This window comes from Panthera onca, chromosome B3, assembly GCF_046562875.1.
Source record: "Panthera onca isolate mPanOnc1 chromosome B3, mPanOnc1 haplotype 2, whole genome shotgun sequence".
In the NCBI taxonomy this organism is placed as follows: domain Eukaryota; kingdom Metazoa; phylum Chordata; class Mammalia; order Carnivora; family Felidae; genus Panthera; species Panthera onca.
Window position 1 is genome coordinate 107,434,093 of NC_138344.1, and position 18,456 is coordinate 107,452,548.

An 18,456-nucleotide genomic window follows, 5' to 3' on the forward strand; every position below is an offset into this window, starting at 1 on the left:
TGGGATGGCTTGTCAAAACCAACTCTGGGTGAGACAGATCAGGCAGGGCTCCAGGCCTGCCCGGCTCTGAGCCTGGAATGTGAATTTCCCTGCCGGGCACTGAGCCAGCTTCCTATTTACTTAGAGGCAGTGAGCACCTCGGGAGCAAAACAGAAGTAGTGATGCAAGTTTTGGCTGCAAAGGCTGTTACGGTTTGCCTAACGTGTTCAAAAAAACATGTGATCTGAAAGATGTCCCCAAGCCTGGGTTGGTTTGAGGCACAAAAGGATTAAATAATCTTTTGTTAGTCGTTTTTACTCCATCCTAAGGCAATAGGAGGCAGTGCAAACAGTGAGGAAGTCCCCTGTGCGCTCTGATTGTAAGGTGAGGGTAGAGACTGAACCCGGGAAGAGTGCAGTTCGAGAGCTCTTTCTTCCTGTCCATGACATCCATCAAGAGAATGTGACAGTGAAAGCCATTTGAAGCCATGGGGGGAAGGGGTACCTGTTTTTTTAACCAAACATCTTTCAAAATCCCAGGTGTGTGTGAGTGTGTTTTTGTGCTTTTATTTTCCATTTATTTATTTTGTAAATGTTTGTTTATTTTTGAGAGCGAGCACGCGAGTGAGGGAGGGGCAGAGAGCGAGGGAGGCAGAGGATCTGAAGAAGGCTCTGTGCTCTCAGAGCCTGTGCGGGGCTGGAACTCACGAACCATGAGATCATCATCTGGCTGAAGTTGGAAACTTAACTGACCAAGCCGCCCAGTTGCCCCTGTTTTTGTGCTTTTTAAACAAAAAGAGGCACCTGTCCGAAAGAATACAGAAGAGGGAGGAGTGAAGTTTAGTTAAAATGACCACATAGGAGATGCTTCTGAGGCATCTGGGATACCAGATGAACTCTTTCCCAGTGTTGTGAGTTAAAGGAAAAGATTGAGGTACACTCCCAGATTGCTTTGGGAAGAGGAAGGGTAGGGACATTCAGAATGTAGGGGTGGCTATTTAGGCTCTGAGATAGGTAGGATAAGCCCGAGTTAACTAACTAGTTGGAGGGAAAAAAGAGGAAAGGGCATTCTAGGAGGGGTAGAAAGCAGGAGAAAAGGCATTAAGTGCTGACCAACATGGTGGACGGCTGCAAGCAGTTTCTTCCTAAGTCCTACAGGCTAGAAGGAATCATTTGGAATATTCATAGGTCTTGTTACTACTGTGGCAGTAGCTGTTGAGGGGGTGGGGGAACATGATTCAATTCAAGAAATATTAAAAATGCAAGTGAGCTGACCTTTTAACCACTCTTCATGGTATTAAGGGCTTAAAAAAGTAAATTCTTGATAATTAGACCCCCGGAGAGAGTTTAATTTGCATCTAGATGTGATAAGTATTTAGTAATTCAATACACATTTTGCATTGGCCAATATTGAACTAGGTCTCAGGCTGGTGATAACATATGCTAGATATAGTGTGATCGTTAGACCAAATTTTATCATCTCTCCAACAAAGGAACATTAAAATCTGGTCTTTTGTCATTACTAAATGGCTTCTGGAAATACTGCAGAAGAGAGCCGTATAGTAGAATGACTTCAGTTCATACGTGATGCTTATGCAGAATTGTAAGACTCTCAGGAATATTGAATATGACACTATCCCTATAGGGCTGAGGACAGGGAGATAGTTATCTCCTTGAGACAGATGGGAAACCTGAGAATGAAAATAATTAGGCTGCTTGCCAAAGGTTGTACACATACATACCCCAAAACCAAAACTCAAGCAGGTACATTTTTAACTGTGCCAGAGCCTCTGAAAGCATTGGTGTCTTAACCAAATTCATTTTCACTATTTCTACTTCATTCTTGGAGATTTCTTATGTAAAACCTAATTTTTACCATTACATAGAAAGTAGTAATTGATATCTATATAGTATATATTCTTCCTGGCATTTTTATAGGAAAAAAAATCCTAGAAGTTGAATTGCTGAATGAAAGGAAATGCACATTTAAAGTTTTGACAGGTATTGGGGAACCTGGGTGGCTCAGTCAGTTAAGCATCTGACTCTTGATTTTGGCTCAGGTCGTGATCTTGCCATTTGTGAACTTGAGCCCCACGTGGGCTCTGTGCTGACAGCACAGAGGCTGAGTGGGATTCTCTCTCTTTTGTTCTCTCTCACTCCAAAATAAAGAAATAAACTTAATAAAATAAAAATAAAAATAAAATAAAATAACATAACATAACATAACATAAAATAAAAACTTTGACAGGTATTATTAAATTGGTCTCCAAAAAAAATATTCTTGGAGTGCCTGGGTGGCTCAGTCGGTTAAGTGTCTGACTTTAGCTCAGGTCATGATCTCACAGCATGTGAGTTCAAGCCCCACATCAGGCTGTGTGCTGACAGCTCAGAGCCTGGAGCCCGCTTGGAGTTCTGTGTCTCCCTCTCTCTCTGCCTTTCCCCTACTCACACTCTGTCTTTCTGTCTCTCTCAAAAATAAATAGGGGTACCTGGGTGGCTCAGTCAGTTAAGCACCTGACTTTGGCTCAGGTCACGATCTCACGGTTTGTGAGTTTGAGCCTTGCGTAGGGCTCTGCCCTGCTTCAGATTCTGTGTCTCATTCTCTCTCTCTGCCCCTCCACCACTTGTGTTCTGTCTCAAATAAATAAATGTAAAAAATAAATAAATAAACATTAAAAAAATATTCTTTTTTTTTTTTTTTTTCACTATTCTTGAAATAGCTACATGTGTCTGTCGAATACTACCAGGGGCCTACTTCTGTGCTGAACACTTTGAATGCATTACCTCCCTGGAAAAACCCTATAAGGAAAGCACTACGTGGTTTATGGATAGGAACATTGAGGCTCAGCAGGGTAAACACAGCCGGAGGTGGCAGAGCCAGGACTGGACCCAATTATACTCCTACCCGCAGAGAGGGAGGTGCCTATTTTCCCATTCCCTTGCAAGCATGGGCACATTAGCAATCCTTATAAATATTTGCCAATTTAAGTAAAATATCATTTACCTCCTGATTCTTACGTGTTCATCTTGGATAGATAGGATTAGACATCCAGTGTGTTTATTGTCTGTCTGCATTTATAACTTTTATGAATTGCCTATTCATCTCCTCTGCCCCATTTTTACTAGATTGTTCCTCCCTTATTAATAATTTCCACATATTATAAATAGTAACCCTTGGTCATGTGTTGCAAATCCTTTTTCCCCCAGTTTGTTTCGTTTAGCTTTCTGTTTTGTGTCTTTTGCCAAATAGAACTTTAAATTTCTTAAATTGCAGATCTGTGAGTCTTTTATGGCTTTAGAGTATTGTTGTCCTTATCCCATCCCAGGACTATGTATTTTTTCCCTATGTTTTCCCATTTTTCCATATTTTTTTCTTTAACATTAGCCTGAGATGATTTTGGTGTTAAGAGTGAGGTAAAAATAATTTTCAAAAGGCTTACTAGTTGTCTAAACGCTCTTTATTAATAATCTATCATTTCCCACTGATTTGAACTGTGTTGTCTTTAAGCAAAATTGATTTCTAGCTTTGGACTCTGCAGATGGAAGCATGTTATGTCAATCACTGTAACTTTAGAATATGTTTTAACATAGGGGACAAATCTGCCCTCGTTAGAATTTTTCAACAGTTTTGAAATATCTATAGTACCAACTAAACTCTAAAAAAGCTGTCGAGTTTAAAGACCTCCTTTGGGGATATTTATTGGGATTTTGTTGAATTTAGAGATTAGTGTAGAAAGCATGAACAACTTTGTAGTATTAAGTCTTTCTATTTAAGAACTTCATTTTTACATATCTTTTCATAGTCTTCATTTGGGGGTTTATATGTTTCTTCATATAAACCTTGCACTTCTTTGGACAAATTATTACTAGATAGTTTGGGTCTTGTAGCTTAATGAATGGGGATATATTTTTATTATATATTCTAAATGGTTCTTTTGGTATACCAAAAGAACTTTGACTTTTAATGATTTATCATTGTCCATCTTACTGAACTCTCTTTTTAGTAGATTAGGCTAACTTCTCCTGAGTTTTCTAGTCATATATTAACTCCAAATCATGGCATCTCTGCCTCCTTTTTTCCTGACAGCTTTCTTTCCTTCTTTCGTTCTTTTGTTCTTTCTTTCTTTTGTTCTTTCATTCTTTCTTTCTTCCTTTCTTTTTCTTTCTCTTTCTTTCTTTCTTTCTTTCTTTGTCTGTCTCTTACAGCTTTGGCAAGTACTTTCAGGATAATAGTAAGTAATGAGATGATAATTGGTCTTATTTGTTATTAACTTTCATGGGATTTATTATTTTTAAAAATTTACCATTCAGCTTTTGATTTGTGAGCATATTGTTTTAGTCATGTTTTAGTCATGTTAAGGAAACAATCTACTCTTTTCAAAAAGTTTTTTATTGGATTACAAGTTAAATTTTATCAAGTGCCTTTTAAAAATATTGAAATGATCATTGTTACTTTCTTTTACCTATTAATAGAATAAAACATAATAGATTTTCTAATAATATGCCCATTGTTGTGTTCCTGGGAAATTTTCCACTTGCTCACAGTGGGTATTTCTTATAATAGTGCTGAATAGTATAGAATTTCCTGTTATCTGAGTGTCATTGCTACCTGGAAAGGTGCACATAAAACGAATTCTTCAAAATGAGGAGTTTGTTAATATTTAAAAAGTTGGGAAGGGGTTTGAAAAACACAACTAAAATTATGAAAATCTTTATTGAATGCATTTTGTTGTTTTGTCATAGGCACTAGTTTTTGGAGCAAAATAATTTTTTCAGATAAAATTCAATGGCAGAATACTATATGTTTTATTTTTGATTAGTATAATGAAGTTTTCAATAGGGTATTTTTAGCAAGTGTTTGAGACTTCATCAGTTTCTCAAGGGCCTCTCCTAATACATTAATATTCAAAATTTTCTCACAAAATAACTGTCATGTCATTTTTCTATATCAAATTTCTTTTGTTCAACTGTTAACAGATCTAACTCTATCATAGCCCTATCTACCATTGCCTTCGGGTGTGAATCTCACCGTACTCAAACATGACTTTCCATAGACTACATGAAAATTCTTCAACTTTTACAGGATTTTCAGTTTTACTTTGCAGTTAATTTATATCGCACATTAAGATGTTCACCACATATAGCATCACACCCAAGAAACTGAGAAGACAATGTGAGGGGCTAGAGTAGATGCTGTTATTAAGTGGGAAGGAACATTTGTGTTGGGAACTAATTGTCAAAGAATGGGAAAGAAAAAAATCCCATACTGTGCAAATACTAATATTTTCTAGTATTGCTTTCCTGTTCACTTTGTAAGTATACAGCCTTCAGTAGTGAAAATCTCTGCATCAGTATTCATGAACGAGCTTGATACGTAAGCAGAGGTGTACTTTTCCTGAAGTCCATAATTAGAGGTTAGGTGGTCCAGAAAGTGGATGAGAGAAAAAATTTTCACTAACCTATAATGTAAATGTAGCATTTTCTCCCATTGTTCACTAAACCACAGAAGTGTGAGCAGTGTTTAGGATGTTCTCACGATAGAAATCTTGGATATTTTCATTATGTTAGTTTTTATAGATACTTTAAAATGTAACTAGTACTTCACTACTACTAAAGTAACTACTGCCCATCACTTCGTCACAATTACGATGATCAGGTATGCCACTAAGTACTTAATGTATTTTAATATAAATTTAAATATATATTGTTCTTGAGGTGCCTGGGTGGCTCACTCGGTTAAGCATCCGACTCTTGATTTTGGCTCAGATCGTGACCTGATCTCATGATCTCAAGGTCGTGAGATGGAGCCCTCCAATGGGCTCCAGGCTGAGTGTGGAGCCTGCTTAAGATTCTCTCTCTCTCCGGTGCCTGGGTGGCTCAGTCGGTTAAACGTCTGACTTCAGCTCAGGTCATGATCTCGCGGTCCATGAGTTCGAGCCCCGCATCGGGCTCTGTGCTGACAGCTCGGAGCCTGGAGCCTGCTCCAGATTCTGTGTCTCCCTCTCTCTCTGCCCCTCCCCCGTTCATGCTCTGTCTCTCTCTGTCTCAAAAATAAATAAACATTAAAAAAAAAAAAAAGATTCTCTCTCTCTCTCTCTCTCTCTCTCTCTCTCTCTCCCCCTCCGTCCCTCCCCCACTCACACACTCCCAAAATTAAAAAAAAAAAAAAAAAATATATATATATATATATATTATTCTATCTCACTTAAAATATATTTTGATACTTGATTTCCTTTGTAATTATGTGTGTGTGTGTGTAGTTTTTTTTTTTTAAGATTATAAAGGTTGACTCTGAGAAGGGATCCATAGGCTTGCTTCACTGGACTAAGGAGCCTGCGACATAAAAAATGATTACTAACCCCTGATTTTTTTTTTTCCTGTTATATCTTTAGATGTATCTGTTTTATCTTTCGGTCCTAGGATTGTATCACATAGTTCCCTATAAAAATACAGGGTGCTTTCTTTTCTCCTCTATTCTGGAACAGGTTTCAACACTAGCATCATCTTGTTTTTAAAGGCTAAAAATAATTCACGCATGAAACTATCTGGGCCTGGATGATTTCAAGAGGCAGTCCTTAGAAAATCTTACCATTTTTTTTTTCTAAAAAAATTCATCTATTTGGTTTATGTAGCTCAATTAATTTTGGTCACTTATGTTTTCATGGAAATCTTCTATTTCTTCCGGGTTTTAAAATTTATTAGATTTATTCTTGCATCTTTCTTACATTTTCCTTGCATTGAAGTGATTAATTGAAAAGCATTATTTTATTTTAGTTCATTTATTTCTTTTTGAGAGAGAGCGAGTGCAAGTGGGGGAGGGGCAGAGGGAGAAGGAGAGAGATAATCTCAAACAAGCTCCACACCCAGCCCAGAGCCCACGGGGGGGGGGGGGGGGGGGGGGGGGTGCTTGATCTCACAACCATGAGATCACGACCTGAGCTGAAATCAAGAGTTGGACGTTTAACCAACTGAGCCACCCAGGAGCCCCAGAAAGCATTATTGAGGAAGTCTCTCTATATCTTGGGAAAGTTAATTTACTATCTTTAAATGGTGAGCAGTTTTGATTCTTGAGGAGCCACCATTTTTAAAATGTGAGGTTGCAAGAGGAACTCAGCACCAAGCCCAAGTGAATTTCTACCCATTCCAGGTTAACAGAGATGGTGTTGAGACTGATGCTTTTGGGCAGCACTCTCACTGGGCTATGGCCATTCCCTCCTTCTGTTGGTGAGGATGCCAGAATGAAAGGCAAATAATGAGAAATCTCTTTTACCTGCTCATAGTTATAGCCAATCTATGGACCTGAGGTCCCATCCAGCTGGACAGGAGCTAGAAGTCCAGGCTAATGTCCCATACCGGAACATTAGAACCCTGGGGAACTCATGGTGTGTGCTGGGGAGACTGGTCCCAGGTAACCAGTTCTAATCAGGCAGTGGGTATCTCAGAGTTCACTTAGGTCCAACCTTACAAATTCGGAGTCCTAAGGTCACTAGGAAGCATGGGGATGTTCTGGGGTGTTGTGCATCGTGAAGAAAGAAGAAACAATTTTGGAGAGTGTTTGGAGCTATTACGCTTTCCCATATGTTAGGTACAGCTAGATTTGTTGCACATTATTCTTTTCTCCTTTCTTTTAATGTACAGCAACTCTCCAGAGAGACCGAATCTTCAAACATTTTACCAGGAAGCGCCAAAGGGCTATGCGAAGGCGTGTCCACCAAATCAATGGACACAAGTTTATGGCCACATACCTGAGGCAGCCCACCTACTGCTCTCACTGCAGGGAGTTCATCTGGTAAGTGGTTCCCTGGCTTCTCTCTTCCTAGGAGCTTCTTTCTATAATCCAGGCCTCCTCTGCTTGTGTGTGGTTTTAGAAGGAAACATGACTATTAAGAATTGTTTTAGGATCTGATTTTTGTCTTTCATTCTAATATGTTGACCCGGCGATTTAAATTGCCAATGAAAAACATCTGAACCATTTGCAGATCCAAGTTTTAGGTGTTATTTCTTTTTCCAGTCCTTTGGGGAAAGGTGCTAATGAACAGGAACTGGTTAAAAAGCAGTAATTAGGGAAGCTAATCAATCAGTACATAGATAATCGATAAATTGGATAATCAGCCCCTGAGTAAGAGAGAAAATAAAAAAGTGTGAGTCACATGATGAGTTATAGAAATTAACTGTTGCAGATCAAGTAAGCACACAGTAATCTTCAGCCTTATGGTATGTGGCCAAAGGTAATAACTTTCAGTGATTGTATACTATAGTCCTTGCGGCTGGTTAGAGTGATTCTAATTCGGTGAATCGCCACCTCCGGTTCCACGGGGGTCTTCCCGGTGTCTTTAAAAGCCATGGCTGCGGCGCGGCTTCCTGACCGACTTGTTCCTCGGCGAGAGCGAACAGCGGTGAGTCAGGAGCAATCATTTAGGGATTGAGATAATTAACAGTTAAGAACTTCTAGATCAATTGGGGCAGCATCTTATTATACATGTGACTGAAGCTTAAGCCTCAGTGACAAATCTATAATGTAAAATAAATTTAAGTTAATAGTTGCGTTCAATTAGAGCTAACATTAAGCACATTTATTTAGAAAGAGGAAGGAAATGCCCCCTCACACACATCCGAACATATACATACAAACCCATCTCTGCGGTAGAAAAGACTGTTTAATCTCTATAGCATGAAAAGAGAGCCTTGTTGTTTGTTGGAAACTTTTGTCACTTTAAGTCAAAAGCTCTTGGTTCAGAGTAATTTTTTTGAGTATTGATTAATGAGTTTGTATTTCGTGGGGTTTTGTTTTGTTTTGTGATGGCTTTGGTTTTTATGCCTTTTAGCAGTCAGGATCCAGGGTTAGTGTTCCTGGAATTTTAAATGAAGAATAGAGTCTTATCTAAACCAGAGACCCTAAGCTGGCTGTTGACACGATGCCTACACATGTGCCGTCACAACGCTCGTCTTCAGAAGCAGGCTTCTGCTGCACTTCCTACTGAACAAATCAGAAGCTCTGGCATCTTTGAACCCGTTTTCTGCCCTTGCAGTAGGTCTGAACACCCGAGGTAGCTGCCATCCTCCTCTCCTTGCGGTTTGCCTGACCTACAAGGTCTGTCACTATTTCATGTCACACCGTTCTGCCTCCCTCCTTTATGTGACCTGCCTGCCCCTTTGGGCATTTGTGGTGGCAACCTGTGACCTCAACTAACGTTCTTAATGGAAACTTGTTTGGTAATTTCACGAAATGTTTTCCACCAAGGAAACATTAACTCCCACTCAACCAGCCTTCGATTGCTCTCTCTCGCTCTCTCTCTCTCTCTCTCTCTCCCCACCTTGCTCTCTCTCACATGCACACAATATTGATATATGTGCCACATATTATGGTTAAGAATATGGACTCTGACATCCAGTCTCATCACCAACTAGATGTGTCAACCTAGTTAAGTTATATAATTCATCAGTGTCTCCTTATTTGTAACATAAAGATAAGGGTTTTTTTTTTTTTGCTTGTATAATAAACTTCTATATAGCACTTAAAGTACCAGGCACTATTCTAAGCATTTTACATGATCAACTCTCTATCTTCATGATAACCCTAAGAAGTAGGTACTGCGATCATTATCGCCCTTTATAGACGAGGACACTGTGGCCCAAAGGAGTTAACAACATGCCCCAAATCATGCCTAGGCCATCTGGTCTGTGCTCTGAGCCTTCCTGTTATGTGTGCTGCCTCACATGACTTTTGTGAGGATTAAATGAGATGCTATATGTCAGCAGCTTGGCTCAGTGCCTGGCACAACCTCTGAGCTTAATAAAATAATAAAATGTGTTCTCTGTTAGATGACAATGATTATGATATCACCACCCAGAGAAGATATTTAGGGAGAGACCAAGATGGTAGCTGTGGGCCTGAAGGGTCTCTTGTGGCGACACTTCTGTCCCCGCCCCCCCCCCCCATTGGACTCCAGGGGGGTGATGTGGGCACAGGGAAGAGGAAGGGTGCCCCAGGCCAGGCAGCCGCAGTGGACCCCTCTGTTTGCTTCACTAGCTGCGCGTCTTCATGCGGATGGGGGTGAGAATGCCAAAGAAGGTGGTGGAGTGACGCTTCAAGCTGAGACTCAGTCACACAAGCAGGCGAGGACCCGGGTTTGCCGTAGGGGGAGGTGGTACAGCGAGGATCGCCGATACCCACCTGTCTGTGTCACTGGAGCATTCGAATCGGGTGACTTCCTCTGTGTCTCGTGGTAACAGACAAGCACTCAGAAATCACCTCACCTTTGCCTCTTCTCTGAAATTGTGTTTTTCATACAGGAGCAGAGGATGGCATGCGCTTGTTTTCCTTAAGTACTATGCTTAGAGGAGCATTGTTGCTGAAATATTTTGACTGATGATAACTTTTTTTCTCTATTGTCTTGAACAGGGGAGTATTTGGGAAACAGGGTTATCAATGTCAAGGTAAGAAAACACTTTTGAAAACCATATTTAATCTTGTTCCTGTGTTAAAAACTGATTATCCTAAGAGGAAACAGGATACATTTCATTAATACTGTGATAAATAACTCAGCGGGTCAGGTGAGACCCCTACAGAACTATTGCTTTTTAGTTGTGGTCTAAACTTTGGCTACATTTTAGATGGCATAGAGGGGGCATTTTTATTTCTAAAGCCCACATACCTAATAAAGTTTAATTGTTTAGAATTTTGTCTCTACAATAACATGAAAGCACTAAAGGTAATGTCATTTTGTGAGCAGTGCCCTTAAATCCCGAAGCTAAATTGTTGTCTTTTACAACCCCAGTGTTAATAGAGGTGAGAAGTGGCACAGCATTGCCTGTTTACCTGCAGAGGCAATAGAAACTATTATCCCAGCTCCTTTTTCATTTTCTAACTCCAAAAAGAAGAAAGAAAAAACAAAATGTGAGAATTGTTGAAAGTTAGAAACAAGTGAAAGAAGGCTCTTAACTTAGATTTAGCCAGACTGGATTGATTTGTCTTCTATTTGGCCCTTTCTTGTTGTTGGCTTGAACATCATTATACAGTATATATGTATGGTACCTCTTTTCTTGATTTGTACTCTACAGATGATTGGTAAAATAGTGCTACATATCCTGGAGTGGTAGCCTCCCATGGTAATAAGGAAATTCTGCCTTCTCTTCTGGAGAAGGTGAGGTAGAACATTATTTCCCTTAGAATGGAGTAGGACACACTCTTGGATGTAGTTTTCATTTTCACATGTAAGCAATTCTGCATTTTCAAATTTGGAAAACAATACTGTTATGACAACAATAATTGACTTTATGCTGTTAATCTCAGCCTCAGATGACAGCATAGTTCACAGGTGAGAACTGATGTCACTTTTTGGCACCTCTCCAGCACAGAGGGACATGCCCTTTAGTCACCTCTGGTCATTCTGCATAGTGCCAGGATATCTGATGGGCTGATTTTTAGTGGGCCACCTGTTGTTGAAAGAGCAGGAAAGAACATTGGTCAGGAGAAATGTTCACATCTTGTTAAGGGGCATAAAACCAAATACCTGGTTGAGAAGGGTATACCATGCTAACATTAGTCAAATGAAATAGACAAAACAGATTTCAGAACAAAGAAAATTTTCAGGGATAAGGAGAGGAATTATGTAATGATAAAGGGATCCATTTTTCTTTTTTTTTTAATATGAAATTTATTGTCAAATTGGTTTCCATACAACACCCAGTGCTCATCCCAACAGGTGCCCTCCTCAATGCCCATCACCCACTTTCTCCTCCCTCCCACCCCCCATCAACCCTCAGTTTATCCTCAGTTTTTAAGAGTCTCTTATGGTTTACCCTCCTCCCTCTCTAACTTTTTTTTTCCCCTTCCCCTCCCCCATGGTCTTCTGTTAAGTTTCTCAGGATCCACATAAGAGTGAAAACATATGGTATCTGTCTTTCTCTGTATGACTTATTTCACTTAGCATCACACTCTCCAGTTCCATCCACATTGCTACAAAAGGCCATATTTCATTCTTTCTCATTGCCAAGTAGTATTCCATTGTATATATAAACCACAACTCCTTTATCCATTCATCAGTTGATGGACATTTAGGCTCTTTCCATAATTTGGCTATTGTTGAAAGTGCTGCTATAAACATTGGGATACAAGTGCCCCTATGCATCAGCACTCCTGTATCCCTTGGGTAAATTCCTAGCAGTGCTATTGCTGGGTCATAGTGTAGATCTACTTTTAATATTTTGAGGAACCTCCACACTGTTTTCCAGAGTGGCTGCAGCAGTTTGCATTCCCACCAACAGTGTGAGAAGGTTCCCGTTTCAAGAGGGATCCATTTTTCAAGAAGACATAATAATCTTTAACATATAGGCACCTGACAACAGAGTATCAAAATACATGAGGCAAAAACTCATAGAACTGCAAGGATATATAGACTAATCCACTATTACAGTGGGTGACTTCAATATCTCAGTAACTGAGGTCCAGCAGACAGAAATTCTGTGAGGATATTACAATTTGATCAAATTGACATTTATAGACTACCCCACCTAACAACAGCAGAATATACATTCTTAAGCTCACAAGGAATATTAATATAGACCACATTCTGGCCTATGATGTAAGTCTTAACAAATTTAAGAGAATAGAAATCATAAAAAGTATTTTTTCAGAGCACAGTGGAATTAATGCACACATGAATCAGAAACATAGCTGGAAAGCCCCTCCCCCCACATATTTGGAGATTAAACAACACATTCAAAATAACACATGGGTAAAAGAAGACTCAAGAAAAATAAAAACTATTGTGAAATAAATGAAAATACAGTTTATGAAAATTTGTGGGATACAGCAAAAACAGTACTCAGAGGAAAATTTATACCATTAAATGCATTTATTAGGAAAGAAGGATCTAAAACCAGTAATCTAGGTTTTCATCTTAGGAAGCTAGAAAAAGGAGAGAAGCTTAAAGTGAGCAGAAGAAAAGAAATAATACAATTAAAGCAGAAATCAGTAAAATTGAAATTAGGAAACCAATAGAGAAAATCCACCAAATAAAAAGCTGGTTCTTTGAAAAGGTCAATAAAATTGATAAACCTCTAGCCAAGCTAATGGATAAAAAACAAGCAAACCTCAGATTCTTCAGAATGTAGGTTTTGTCTTGGTGAGGGATGGTTTTGAGATCCCCTCATATAAAAGGATCAGTTCTCTGGGAACTTTCAATTTGGTTCTCCTGCAAATTCAGTCTGATGAAAGCTAGATTTTTTTTTTTAAGTATATTGCTATTTGCTGACATGTCATCTGTATTTATGTATTTAATCCTAAAAACCTCCACATGCCCTGGAAGATCTTAAAAATAACACGTATATTCATACTGCTTCATTGCAGATTGTTCATCTTTTAATGGCAAACTGAATTCTGTCTGCACTGTGTCAGTATCCAGATGAAAATGGAAAAAAAAGTTATTCAGGAGTTCTAAGTGTTTAAATAGTTGACTGAGTCATCCTGCAAATATTTGATGAGTGTCTACTTTGTTTGAGGCATCATGCTGCCCAGGAATTCTAAGGGTTATAGAGGCTATATGTGGAAGATTTGAAATGACAGGCAAGCTAAGGGTTGTAGAGATTTGAGGAGACAGAGATGGTTTAGTCTCTCTAGAAGGGGAGCCAGGGATAGTATATTTTAACGGAAGAGATATTTTTTAAGTCGTTGTCTTGATACAAACTTAAGGTTTAGTTAGGCGGTAGGCAAAGAGGATATCCTAGGGATTAAGCAGGACACGGTCAGTGTGCAGGGAGGGTGAAGCCTGCTCCAGGAAGAGCAGCTAGTCTAGTTTCTATTGGACCAAAGAGCTCCCATAGAAGAAAGGTAACAAGTAAGCTTGGCTAGCTTCTGGAGGGCCTGACACTTGGCCGGGAAATTTGAACTCTACTCATGGGCAGTGAGAAGCCATTGAAGGTTTAGATCATGGGGCAAGGTGACCAGAATTATACTGTGAGAGGATTCCTGTGGGGGTGAGTGTGGGATCAAAGCCAGAAAGGACGAAATAAGCTCAGGACTTGAGTGCAAATAGTTTGAGTGTGAGCAAAGGCATGAGTTAGGTTGATAGTAAAGACGATGGGAAGGACGGGTGTGCTGGCTGCCATCATGTGGGCCAGATACCCACATCAAGTCAGCTTGCAGCCCTTGTTGACGCGGTACAGCCCTTGTTGACTCGACTGTAACTGGTAGACCGTCAGCCTCTGATGAATGTGTAATTGTGGGCTTAATTTCCTAGTGTGCACCTGTGTCGTCCATAAGCGCTGCCATCACCTAATTGTTACGGCCTGCACTTGCCAAAATAATATTAACAAAGTGGATTCAAAGGTAAGAAGATAGCAGTTTGCTAATTAAGTGCCTGCACAAGCTCACGTGCATGCTTCTCGCTCTCTTTTTTTTTCTCACTCCCTCCTCTTTCCACTTCCCTTCCACGCTCTTTGAAGCTGATGGTGGTATCAGAATTGAATTTTCTCTTTTTTATATTATGGTATTTTTAATTCTATGCTTGTGTAGTGTGACCTGTCCTTGAGTTGATCCCACTTAGTGATCAGCTGGTTACAAGCTCTCAGGATCAATTTTGCTAATTCGGAGAGAGTTTTTGGAGGACTGACCGAAAAGATCCCTGAGTTTGGCATCACATGACCAGGAGTTGATGTGGAATCCAGCCTCTGCTAGTTAGCTTCTCTCTTAGCTCAGTCTTAAAAATGGGATTCATATTTCCTTTACACAGTTTTTGTGAGTGTTAAGCAGGACAGAATTGATGTGATGAGTATTTGTTAACTGTAAATTGTGCTTTCTCAATAAGGCGACCATTAGCCTCCTCCATTGTCTTCCCAAATATCAGGGAGGATGCATTTCTGTATATAAATGCCTGATCCTCATTCTTGTAACTTGTATTGTGTTCAGCTAGGGTAGGCACATTCCAGATTCTGGAGCTAGAAAGCAGATGGAATATTGCTGACAATCAGCGGATTTACAGATGCACTGGAGAGTCTGACTTTGAAACTCAGTGATGCCCTACAGCACACATACAGCACATATATCACCCATTAGCACATATAGCACACACATAGTACACATATAGCATGTGCCTGGTCTGATTATTTGCTGGAATCAGTTTGTGAGATTAAAGCAGGACCTTTGCCCTCAGATTGTCACAACGCAAATGCCAGGCAAAGGCTGGAAGGGCTGAGGAAGCCACTTGAATGTCCCCTGGAATGAATCCCTTCTGCAGTTTCATGCTCCCTGGGTGCTGCCTTCTCCCCTCTGCCCCCCACAATATCTGGAAAAACTCCTGGTAATAACAAGTGGATATAGTCTATAAAAGACCTGTTTAATCCTGAAGCTAAGAGGCTCTAGGAAATAGATATGGGTGTGGGGGAGTTGGCAGGGACAGATATACAGCCTGAATATAAAAGATGATAAAATGGTTTTAATTTCTACTTATCTTCCCAAAGGGTGAACAATCTAATGCTCACTACACCCTTTCTGTTGAGTCTTGTTTACTAGAAAATTGCACAGTCTGGTGAGTAAGGCCTGAGTACAGTGAAATGATATACCCAGCTCAGGTGTCACGGTAACGCTTTGCACTTGGGGGGCTCCTGTTACATCTACATGAAAGGTGTTGGCCTGGAATGCTAGCTCCTGTCCTTCTGTTCCCTTTTTACAGATTGCTGAACAGAGGTTCGGAATCAACATCCCGCACAAATTCAGCGTCCACAACTACAAAGTGCCAACGTTCTGCGATCACTGTGGCTCCCTGCTCTGGGGGATAATGCGACAAGGACTTCAGTGTAAAAGTGAGATGCTGGGCTGCCACGTGCCCACTTCATGAGGTCACCATGCCGCAAGCTTTTGGAATTCTATAGGTTCCGATTCTGACCTAGGACCGGTGGTTTTGGATACTTTGTAAATTAAATCTTACTGGTTCTATATGTATGTGTCCCTTGTCAGGCATGTAAAAAGAGCTACATCTGGTTTTAAGAGTTCCTAACTGTAGATTTAGTCAGTTGTGAAATTCAGTGTTCTGTCTAGCTGGCTGTCATCTGTTTAGTGCCGAGTGCCTGCTAATTGTTGTGTATTTGGAAAAGGGGGGAAATGGGATCTTGGTCAGAAATAGAAGACGGTAGGAGGCAAGGTGCCCAAAAAAGAGAGGCTTGAGTTGAGTAAGAACAGGCAGGAGAGTAGGTCTAGTGCCTTTACCAGAAATAAGCAAGAATTGAGTAAAAGCACAAGGAGAGCTGCCCTGAGTCTTCTCGAAGAGATTGATAGAGATTGGAGAGGTATGGGGTGTGAAGGATGCTTAAACTTCAGCCATGGACTTGCACCTCACTAACTATGCCCAGTGGAGCCCGAGTTTGGAGCTTTTGCTGTAGCGGAGGGTCTGGGATTAAGGACTGATTCCTGTCCTGCGAGGAGTTGGGAAGCTGTTGGCCTTGAGTTATCTCCCACTGGGTGTTGCTGTAACAATATGGCCATCCTGGGATGCAGTCCCATGCTGAAATACAAGTGAATGTCAGCCTTAAGCTTTAGATAAATCCTGAGTGACTGGGGGAGGCAGAGTTGGTATCATTGCAGCTGGACGACTTCCATCTATTGCCTGGACTTACAAAGCCCGCTTCTGTCGACAGAAAGGGACTAGTCACTTGTCTTTACGAAAGACAAATTCTGTAATCTCATTAGAACTTCACTTAATAATTCTTTTTTCCTAGATATATTAAATAATTAGTTTTGAACCAAAACAGCAACCAGCTCATGTGTAGTTTCAGTTCTGGCCTTGCTGGGTCTTAACCTGGAAGGTCTCCCCCGGTGTGGGTTTCCAATGCAAAAGTCACTTTCTGCTTTTGTATGGTTGTTGCTGACAATGCAGAGCCATGCGTGGGGCTCATCTGCGTTGTCCTTGCCCCCTGAGACCAGAGGGTAGCACACCTGTAGCGATCCATCGCCTATAATTTTTGCTTTTCTGTCACCTGGTTCTTCAGAAAGGGCACATGAAGCTAATGAGGCTTCAGCCTCAGGCTCCCTCCCTTGCAAAGGTGTCTTCCAGAGCTCCACTCGATTGGATATTCTTTTTCTTAAAGAGGGGCACCCTAAATTACACAAATGCAGACCCCACAAAACTGGGATCTGTGCACGCTTCCAAAGATAGGTTGACGCTCCAGGCATCTGCTGCTTGCTGTTCCATTCGTACCTCCCGTCAGCAGTGCCCATGGAAAGAAACTGACGGAACTTTCTTTCTGCTGATTAAACCTTGGGTCCTTCATCCTCCCGAGTCAGTTTCCTGTGCACCAGGAACTTAGCTTGCTTCTGTCCTCTTCCAACTGCCATTTACTTTGACCTTTAAAAAAGTTGCTTTTCTCCCCCACGAAGTAGTTAGAACCACAGGCTGAGAGTGCCGAGAAGCACAGCCCCCACAGGATGCTGTGTCCTGTGCTGCGAGGGCTACCCAACCACAACAGTACTCGGAAAGAAAGCTTTACTTAGAGGTTTTTCTCTCAGAAACACCATCTCCATCCTGTTTGAACAGTGCTCTATAATGTGGCCTTTAGATTGCTACCTTTTATTGAGCAATACAAAGAAAAGCATAAAGTCCGTTGGCATGGTTCCTTGTTAGTTCCTTGAATTGTCACTGTGATGAACATTTTGATTTCTGTATTGAATCATGCTTGTCAATCGGCCATGCCTAGTACACATGATTTAGGTGAATGTCTTTCATCAAGTCACAGTGGAAAGAAATGGATTTGAAATTTATTTTTCATTCAGTGTGCCAGACTTCCCGCTTCTGCACAAAGCAGACACAGAGAAAGTGTCAGGGATTGTTTTGAGAGCAAGTTCAGTTTTATGAGAAGATGGCATTGCTCAGCCCGTAGAATTCCTCTGTCATCATCTTTCAGGTTGTTAAAGTTGTTTTTTGCGGCACGTGTTGGCTTGGCTCCTTCCTGAATGTGGATTCCCTTCTCCTCTCCCTTCTAGTATGTAAGATGAATGTCCACATTCGATGCCAGGCAAACGTGGCCCCTAACTGTGGGGTGAACGCGGTGGAGCTCGCCAAGACCCTGGCCGGGATGGGCCTCCAGCCCGGAAATATTTCTCCAACCTCGGTGAGACTTTGCTTTTTTTCACTGTATTGTAATTAGAAGTTGCTCAGATGCAGTGAGTCCGAATGAGGGAATGTGGCGTAATCAAAGTTCCTAATGTCAGCAAGCATATTTGCAGATTTATTGTATTTTTAAAGAGCACTTTGGTCCACAAAAAGAAGATTCTTTATACAATTATATGACAAGAAATGACAAGCAGGAAGCAGAAGGATTTTTTTTTTTTTTTTTTTTTTTTAATTAGCTTCCTGTCAGTGTGGTCTGATGAAACCCTGGAATCCAGGGCCCTGGGTTATCCTCTTAGCTCTCAGCTGGGGCCCTGGCGGCACAGTTGACCAGCAACTGTGGGCCTCAGCTTCCTCTTCTCTAAAGGGGTTGAACT

General features: G+C 40.8%; 1 protein-coding gene across 1 annotated transcript in view; it reads left to right on the forward strand.

The window, feature by feature from the left end:
* The window catches only part of PRKCH (protein kinase C eta), a 231,585-nt gene that overhangs the window by 113,799 nt on the left and 99,330 nt on the right, over positions 1–18,456 (forward strand). The window contains exons 3-7 of the mRNA XM_060619985.3: positions 7,617–7,767; positions 10,381–10,415; positions 14,219–14,307; positions 15,650–15,779; positions 17,953–18,080. Of these exons, the coding sequence (XP_060475968.1) occupies positions 7,617–7,767; positions 10,381–10,415; positions 14,219–14,307; positions 15,650–15,779; positions 17,953–18,080 (533 nt within the window). The remainder of the gene's footprint in view (positions 1–7,616; positions 7,768–10,380; positions 10,416–14,218; positions 14,308–15,649; positions 15,780–17,952; positions 18,081–18,456) is intronic.